The 10039-nt window shown below is 33.5% G+C and overlaps 1 protein-coding gene across 3 annotated transcripts in view; it reads left to right on the forward strand.

Moving 5' to 3' along the window:
• The window catches only part of runx2a (RUNX family transcription factor 2a), an 81754-nt gene extending 76235 nt beyond the window's left edge, over window positions 1–5519 (forward strand). For 2 of the 3 annotated variants that reach the window (XM_051133103.1, XM_051133105.1), the window contains one exon: window positions 1391–5519. In XM_051133103.1, coding sequence (XP_050989060.1) covers window positions 1391–1887 — 497 coding nt within the window. In that variant the 3' untranslated portion in view covers window positions 1888–5519. The remainder of the gene's footprint in view (window positions 1–1390) is intronic. The other variant, XM_051133104.1, reaches the window with a different exon arrangement.
• The last annotated feature ends 4520 nt before the right edge of the window (window positions 5520–10039 follow it).

Below are 10039 nucleotides of genomic sequence, written 5' to 3' on the forward strand. Positions count from 1 at the left end.
GTGGAGTCACAAACAAGAACTTCTGGATCAATGCACAACAATAAGAACTTTCCTTGTACTTTGAAGTGTCATTCTGACGCTTTCATGGCTTGAGATGTTTCAAATCTGACTTGTATAATAACATAACAGACAAAATTGTTTTCACTCTAATCAAATTGTTTGTTCATATTTACTTTTGTTACTTTTCACATTCATTATTTAGAAATGCAGAAAAAGTTGCATGCACTCCATCTTTCTTTTTTAGTTTATAAAAGGGAGTTTTGTGCTGACAGGCTATTTAGTTTGAGCTGTATGCAAATTAAGTTTGACAGCGCCCTCTTCTGTCTGACTGAACAATGTCTGTTTATTCATTTCAATCTCAGTTGTCCATGAAGCTACTTTAAAACTCAAGCTACTCATGATTTAAAGTTGTTATAGTCAAAAGTCATTATTTTTTTATAAAATTGTAAGCATTTATCTAATACAAAAACAATGATGACCACGAATATGATTTCACAGGTGAGCTAATAAATAAATAAATCTAGTTGAAAGAGTTAAAGTGACCCAGCAGCATTTAGTACAACTAAATATTTAACTACATAAAATATGATAATATAAAGTGACCCACTGATACTTAAATATGCTAATAAGTCAGTTTTGAAACAGATTTATTTTCACGAACTGCTGATATGAAGAAAAAAAATGGCATCTGAATGTTATATGCAACGGTGCCTAAAAATGTGGCATCACATAAAAAAAATATTGGATTAAAAAAAAAAAAAAAAATTACAGATATACACATCCTAAATCATTTTACATTCTAAATTAAAAAAAAAAAAAAAAAAATTAAAAAAAAAAAAAAAAAGTATTTTTTATATTATAAAAAAAAAATATATATATATATATATATATATATATATATATATATATATATATATATATATATATATATATTTTTTTTTTTTTTTGAATTAAAAATACAGAAAATTTTGGATCTAAAATTAAATAATTTAAATTAATTAATTAAATTAAATAAGTCAGATTCTGCACTTTTTCTATGTGACAGAGAAGTAAAAATGTTTTTAAAAAACACAATTTTTTATTATAATAAATGTATAAATTAAACTTTGATGGAAAATGTATCTTTAAAAATTAATAAATATTATATTATTTATTTTTAGAATCACAGCATTTATCTGGTACAAAAACAATGAGTAAATTTAAGTAAAAAAGTAGGACATACTGAATATAATAGAAACTGTACTGAAAAATGCATAAGTTAAAAAGATGCACAAAAAAGCATTTTCACTAGTGCAATTAGACTTTCGGAGCCCACTAATTGAAGACGTGTTCAAAATATTTTCTTCATTTAAATATCACTAAAAAATTTTTTTTTTTCTTTTTTCACCAGGTACGTCAGATCTCAGTCCGTTCTCGGCCGACCCACGCCAGTTTGAACGTCAATTTCCCGGTCTGTCTTCTCTCACAGATACCCGGTTCCCCAGTCCCAGAATGCACTATCCTGCGACGTTCACGTACACCCCCACGCCGGTCACCTCGGGCATGTCTCTGGGCATGTCCACCACCACCCACTACCATACCTACCTGCCTCCGCCGTACCCCGGATCCACCCAGAACCAGAGCGGGCCCTTCCAGACCAGCAGCACGCCATATCTCTACTACGGCGCCTCGTCCGGGTCTTACCAGTTCTCAATGGTGCCCGGCGGAGATCGATCCCCCTCTAGGATGCTGCCGCCTTGCACTAGCGCGTCCACCGGCAGCACCCTCATCAATCCCAACCTGCCCAATCAGACGGACGGAGGCGAGGCGGACGGCAGCCACAGCAGCTCGCCAACTGTGCTCAACTCCAGCGGCAGGATGGACGAGTCCGTTTGGAGACCATATTGAGACGGGCTGGTCGAACGAGACCTCAACGCAGCACTGTTAGCCTTAAAGACAGAGTGCGAGAGATAGTTGCATGAAAGAATCAGCGGATTTGAAGCACAAACTCATTGGTACTCGTTGGTACTCATTGATACTCACTGGTACTCGTTAGTACTTGCTGGTACTCACTGGTACTCATTGGTACTTGTACACATCAGTACTCATTGGTACACACTGGTACTCGTTGTACTTGCTGGTACTCACTGGTACTCTGTTGTACTCATTGGTACTTCCTGGTACTCATTAGTACTCGTTGGTACTCGCCAGTACTCGTTGATACAAAGGTACAATATTGAATGGTTGCAGTGTATTTTTATGATTACACTGATGTTTTTTTAATTCTATTAAACAGATGACCCTTACAGGGAATGATTTAAGGCATTAAGGTACGACCACATTAGCAATATTACAGCGAAATTTTGCCAAGCAATGGTAAATGTGAGCGTACCTTTAGTCTAATTCACCCAACATTCCACTTTATCAGTGATATAACACATGCAGGTCACTGAATTTAAAGGAATAGTTCAACCAAAAATGGAAATATACTTACCTTCATGTCGTTCCAAATCCGTATGACTTTCTTTCTTCTGCAAAACACAAAAAGAGACGCTTAGCATCATGTTGATGCTGCACATTTAGATACAACAAAAGCATAGAGTCACTGTCAAACTCCAAAATCCTCTTTAAGATAGTTTTTGGTGCTTTTAAACTCCAAAAAAGTGGTCCAATCTATTCAATAGCTTTGTGTAAAGACCTATATTTAAGAGTAACTGATGCCAGAACGTTAATTTTTGGATGAACTATCCCTTTACCTGTCTTAAAGTAAACTTTCATTGCAATAGGAATGCATCTATTGGCGCAGAATATTTTTATACTAACTCGGTATAATTTAGCATTTCTTAACACTGAAAGCAATTTTTTATTTATGCGTGCTAGAAGTCAGCTATCTGAAACAGTACTGGCTAATTCCCTCTGTTTATTTTAATTTATGTATGAAACGGTAGCAAATGGTACTGATTCGAGAAGCAATATAAGCCATATAAACTTTAAATTATGCAATGCGTTTAGAGGGACGAAATTTAAGACGTTTGAATATTATTTTTGGGACATCTATTAATAACTTAATGAAATATTTACTCGTTTTGTAATTTAAATGTTTTGTTATTATTATTATTTTTATTGTAAAGCAACCAAAAAGAAAATCCAATGATACGTAAGCAATGAAGGACAAATATTTCATTGTAAGACTATATCCACATTTAAATGTTTGTGGATTTTTCTTATTTTTCTCAAAATAAAATCTCAGTCAGAAATGTTCCACATTAAGCATTAAGACATCCAGAAATGTTTTCGACTGAGTAGATAACATCTATAATCAACAAATGTACAAAATATGTTACGAGAGGTGACGTGCTGCACTCTCCACTTGTTTGATTTTGGTATCCAATGTTTATCTAGTTAATTTATTTTAGATTTATTGTTTATTTAATGTTTTTGGTGACTACAAGAACGACCAAACTCTTGCAGCAGTGGCCTAAATCTTTGCATCTTCGGACACAGACATGATCAAATCTCACGCATGCACTCGCAATAATAAAACGACCGGTTTCCGTCTCTCGTGCAGATATGAAATCAATACAGTCATCAGCTTTCTGTTCTATAACTGGATGGTTAACTGCACTTTGTAGGTTAGTTAAACACTATGCAAACTGTACTACAACAATCAAACTCAGAAATGTCTCTTTGCTGTGTGCTAATGTTCTTGAGGTACAATATAATCAAGTACTTTCATATTACTGGCATGTTAGACAACAGAATCTTTGGGCTGCAAGACATTTTACAAACAAATACTGAATGGACAATCAAATTGAGTAGCCTAAATTACACAATGGATGTTTACCAGAAAAGTTTATCATCTCTATTTCTATAATTTATTTATTGGTCAACAAACCATAATGAGCTGGGATGAAATGAGAGCTCCTGCAAATATGTTACCAATTCTATTTGTAATAATGCAATTTTCTTTACACTTTGTAGTTGGCGTCTTTGAAGAATAATGTATGTTTCTGGATTCAACAACAAGTGGTACTTGATAGAAAGTTTGTCCAAATGTAAGTTAATAGGCTGCTGGCAGCACCCTTCCGAAACAAATGTCACTTGTCTTTTTTATTTCTGTTTTTGTTTAGAACAAAGCACTTCTTATTTTAAAGGCATGTAAAAGAAATAAAGCCTCAATGGCAGATATAAAGAACAAAAATGAATGTCCAGGTTATATTTTACTTACATTTTGCATGAAAAAAATGAATTTTCATCGCAAACTCTCCTCACTGTAATGCAAAAAAATCATGTGAAATAAATTAGCATCAATTAAAATCAGTTCAATGGCATATAAATATATTTTAATAAATATAAAACACGCATTTTTTTTTTACCTTACAGTGATTAAAAACGATGCAAATATTTGCAATGCAAAAAGTCTTAAACATGGTTCTAAACTTAATGCATATAATATTTTGATAAAATATAACCTGAACATGTGCTTTATCGAAGATTCACCCAAAAACTAGCAATCTGAACGGCATCTCTATTTGGGGTACAAATTTGTACAAACATCATGCCTGTATGCATTTGTCGGCCCGCTATTTTCTTCTGTACAGTATTAAACTCCATTTCTTTGAGTTCGGCAACAAAAACAACACTTACACTGCTGTTCTTAATTGCCCCACAATTTGATTTTGCCTTTTCTTTTACCGTGGTGTCTTCTGGTAGTGAGGAGAGCGTGTATGTTTACAGAATGTTTACAAAAAGCTGCAAGCAGGTAACTGCAAATGTAAAGAACCTCTGCACTGTTAACTTTGTATGAATCCGTGTTTAATTGCTTCAATATGTCTGATAATACAAGAACAACATTGGTCTGTCTTAATCGAACATGTCACAGGGCCAAAATATTTCTATGCTTTTGGGCTATGGACTGTGTTTTTCATTGACCTTTTTTATGTAGTACCCTTGCAAGAATCTGTCTTATGGGTCACTAGCAGAGATTTCTTCCATGAGACTTTCTTCCATGTGACTTATACATGAGAGATTTATATTCATTCTATACATTAAAAAGAGCATTGAGATTTTGAGTACATTCTGTCATTATCACAGAGTTTTGGGCTTCTCCTTGGACTATCTATTTGCAAATTTCATTTACATTGCCAGTACGTAAGGTCAAATTAACACATGAAGAAAACCAAATGCTTCCATGACGTCTTTTGCGCTCCATTATTGTCTGTACTTTTAACTAAGTGTTTCGTATTTGAAACCCTGGAAAACTGCGATCGAAATATGCATCGTTTTGATTCATCACAATGCTTTGTTTGTAAACAACGGGAGAACGCATTATCTCATTGGTGTCGAGCATTATTTCCTTGCACATACTGTACAGATGTTTCAGTTTCGACAATCTTTCGTTCTGTTTCATCCATAAGGTTTGTGAAACTTTAACCTGTTTGTATGGGACTAACAATCCAGTAAAAATTTGTGAGATTTTTGAGCATTTCTGATGATTGTATCATTTGTCTTTGAGAATAAAAATGGCTTTTTTGTTATAACTCACCGTTCCGTTTCATAAGGAAAATCTGATGGTTAGTTAACTAAACGTGCAGTTTGGTAGAGAAATTTAATGCATGCATGCATGAAGTTTGAAGGGAAAGAAGGATTGTTCTCAATGATTTTGTGCAAAAATAATCAGAATTGCAAAGAAAAGTTTACAATAACATGCATTTGTCCTATTCTAGACATTACGCGTGAATGACTTAACCAAATATTATACAAGCATATAAAACTGTACATTTACTTTCGACCCTTTTTCAATAATAAAAAGTCTTGCAATGGTGATTGACTTCATTTAAAACACCTCAAGAGCAGGTGCTTCCCAGAAAATGTGAACTTGTGTTGGAAGCACCAAGGGGAGCAAGAAAAGCTACTTTCACTGCTGTTTCACTCAGCTCTAGTTAAAAAACAACCTCAGGCGCTGCTGGCTTGACAGTCTGTATTAAATATATGGCTGCACTGGAAAACCCCCACAGCCAACAAAAAGAGCTAATCATCAAGGAAGTGCTTCATTAAACGTCTGTATCTGAGTCATGGTTACTAAAACATGTTCACAATCTTTACATTTAGAAATGTCATTTTAAAATGCTGTTCAACAGCTAATAAATAAGCTGAAGTGAGCTGAACTCAACTCAACTGAGCTCAACCTTATTGAACTGAACAGAAGAGACTGAACTTACAGTGCCCTCCAAAAGTTTGGAAACGCCCTAGAAAGTGGGGGTTTGGACAATATTGGCATGAATCCTTTTTAATTTGTGATAATTTTGCACTGATAAGGGACAACACAAACTACGAACAACACTTTATACATAGAAAAAACTTAAATTTTCGATTCATCAAAATATCCACAGCTCTGCATAATCTGGGCCTAAATTCACTGTATTCTAAACATTCCATTGTTGAAGCTATTAAGGTGTGCTGACCCAAAAATCTTTTAAAAACCTGGGCCAAGTTTAAACCAGTAACCAGGCATCACAGCTGGCAAAGGGGCATGTCTGACTTTGACATGTATACATTGCCATTATTATGTAATCAAAATGAAAATTATTATTGCTGCTCTTCAATGATAATGTCAACTTACTTTAATGTATGTGCACCAAAGAAATTAGGATTTATGCTGATATCGTCCACACTTTGCCAGGGGTGTTTCCAAACTTTTGCAGGGCAGTGTAGCTAAATTAATTTTAAGGGAATTAAACTGAATTTAATCAAAATTAGCTGAACTACAATGAACTGAATCAAACTAGATTGAACATAGCTTATATTAAACGAAATGTAAATAAAATCTACTATATGAAAAAAATTAAAATTAGCCATCAGCAGTTTTAATGAACTGAATTTACATCAAACTAAACTCAACCCAACCATACTGAACTAAACTGAACAGAAGAGACTGAACTAAGCTGAATTATATTTTTTTTCAGGCTAAACTTTTAATTGAAATTCAAACTGATTCAAATTGAACTTAACATAAGCTGAGCTGAATATAAACAAAAAAAACTGCAACATTTAGAAATTACATTTGCCAGCGATTGTGTTTAAACAAACTTAGCTGAACTGAACTAAATATAAATAAAATAAAATAAAATAAAATAAAATAAAAAAAAAAACAGAAAATTTAGAAATAACATTTAACCATCAGTAGTTTACTGAACTGAAACAGAAAAACTAAATGGAGCCAAGCCATACTGAAGTAAACAGAATTAAATTTAACTGAACTGAACAATTTCATCAGTAGTTTCACAAACTGAATTGACACTAAAACTGAACTAGGCCCGAACTAAAGTAAATGGAATTGAATTTAACTGAACTTAGCTGAATTTAACTAAATATAAATAAAAACAGAGAAATTTTAGAAATGACATTTAGTCATCAGTAGTTTACTGAACTGAATTGAAACTAAACTGAACCGAACTTCACTGTACTAAGCCAAACTTAAGTAAACAGAACTGAATTTAACTGAACTGAACAATGTCATCCGTAGTTTAATTAACTAAATTGAACTCAACTAAGCTGAACTGAAGAGAACTGAATTGAACTTAACTGTACATAGCTGCACTGAACTAAATATAAATAAAACCAGAAAATATAGAAATGACATTAGCCATCAGTAGTTCACTGAACTGAACTGACAACAAATTAAATCAAACTAAACCGAACTAATCCGAACTTAAGTAAACAGAACTGAGCAATGTCGTCAGTTTAATGAACTGAATTGACACTGAAATTGAAGAGAACCAAGGTGAACTGAATTGAATTTAACTGAACTGAACCATGCAATCTGTAGTTTAATGAACTAAATGGACACTAAAAATAAACAGAAGTAAACTGAATTGAATTTAACCATGCAAACAGTAGTTTAATGAATTGAATGAACACTGAAAATGAACAGAACTAAGCCGAACTGAAGTAAACAGAACTGAATTTAACTGAACTGAACCATGCAATCAGTAATTTAATGAACTGAATCGACACTAAGAATGAACAGAACTAAGCCGAACTAACGTTAACTGAATTTAATTTAACTGAACTAAACATAAAAACAGAGAAAATTCAGAAATGACGTTTAGCCATCAGTAGTTTACTGAACTGAATTCACACCAAACTTCACTGAACTAAGTCGAACTGAAATACTGAACTTGAATTTAACTGAACAAGACATTGTCATCAGTAGTTTCATGAACTGAATTGACACCAAAAATGAACAGAACTGTGTCAAACTGAAGTGAACTGAACTGAATTTAATTGAACAATGTCATCAGCAGTTTAATGAACTGAACCGACACTAAAATGAATCTCAGCTTCGCTGAACTGAAGTGTACAGAATTTAACTGAACAGAACCAAATTTAACCTAACATCGCTCAACTGACTGGAAATGAAAACATGAAACATCTGCTACATTTAGAAATGACATTTGCCAGCAGCTCTGTTGAACTAAATTGATCTAAACTGAACTAAACGGAATTAAACCAAACAGAACTAAAGTTGTACTGCCGCTGTCTGTCTGCTTCCTGTGGGTTTTATGAGTTTGCACTTCGTAATCTTTCCAAAGAACGAAAGATATAGCCGGTCTGCATTTTACATTACACTTCCCCGTCATACGCGATGAAAATCAATAGGGCTTTCTGAACAGCTCTGATGAAAATCCGAGATAGAGAGCTTTTCGTCCCTGGTTTACATTGTGCAACGCTACTTTAACGTGAAGAGCATAGCAATGTTTAAACGTCTTCGATTCAGTTTGTTGAACGGATCTTATCTGCGCATATCTTGCCAGAATATGTAGGCTCAAATCTCCATGAGATTTTATATGATTTCCTGTCACTTTTCCTGACTATATTCTGAATTTCCACCGGAGACTTTCATAACATACACTCCAAGACAGACAAATGCTCCATTATGCAGCACGTGATGATTAATGCCCGTTAATGTGTCAGATGAAACGGATCGGTTAATGCTGTGAGCTGTTCAAACACATTGCCAACTGTTTGTCTAAACCTGCACTGAGGGTCTTTAAACGGCCCTATCAATGAACGCAAACATCCATAAGTTCAGCTTGGATCAATGTTTGGTTTGGATCGCCTCAGCCAGGAAACGACTCAATGGGCTTATTTAGCGCTACTTAGAGCGAGTTCCACACTATTACATTGTTTTAAGACAAAACATGTGTGTTTCCTTTTCAAAATGAACATTGTGCTCAACGTTCTGTCATCTTTATCAGGGCTAATTGATAAAAGTTCTCCGATTCTGTTTTCATTTGTGGGTAGGCACGTTGCCTGATGGTTTTAAGTGAAAATAAACAAGCACGACAAGAGAGCAAGAACTAATGATGGTCCTTCCGTATCAAATAGAAGTGGGGTTGATAGCGCAAAAGCCAAACACTGAGAGGATCTAAGAACTAGAAACATCATCTTTGGCCTTTTTAAGACAAAACTCAGAGCGGCAGCTGATAAATGGATCTTATGGTTTCTTGTTGCTGTGCTGAAAAAAAAAAAAAAAGGATTGCTTCAGTCTCAGAGTTCAAAAATAAACAGGTAATTATGAGATTATTTTTAAAATATGAAAAAGTCACATTGTGAGACATAAAGTTACAATTACCTTATTATTTTTAAGGAATAAAGATATTTGACTGCTTGTTAAATTTAGTTGATGATGCTAAAAATCAGCTTTGAAACCACATTATTAAAAATAATATTAAATATATTAAAAATATTTAAAATCTTACTGTTTTTGCTGTACTTTGTATCAAATAAATGCAGGCTTGATGAGCAGAGGAGACTTCTTACTGTTCAAAAAAAATCTTACTGTTCAAACTTTATATATATATATATATATATATATATAATAAAATGTATTTTACATATATACATTTTAATATATATATTTTAATATATATGATATATACATATTTTTAAAACATTTATAAAATGTTTATTATATATACATTTTATGTCATAATTCATTGCATGAATTTTTAAACATCACTCAATTCCCATCTATTTACTTACACAGTTTATTTAA

Source organism: Labeo rohita, chromosome 17, assembly GCF_022985175.1.
Source record: "Labeo rohita strain BAU-BD-2019 chromosome 17, IGBB_LRoh.1.0, whole genome shotgun sequence".
NCBI classification, from domain to species: domain Eukaryota; kingdom Metazoa; phylum Chordata; class Actinopteri; order Cypriniformes; family Cyprinidae; genus Labeo; species Labeo rohita.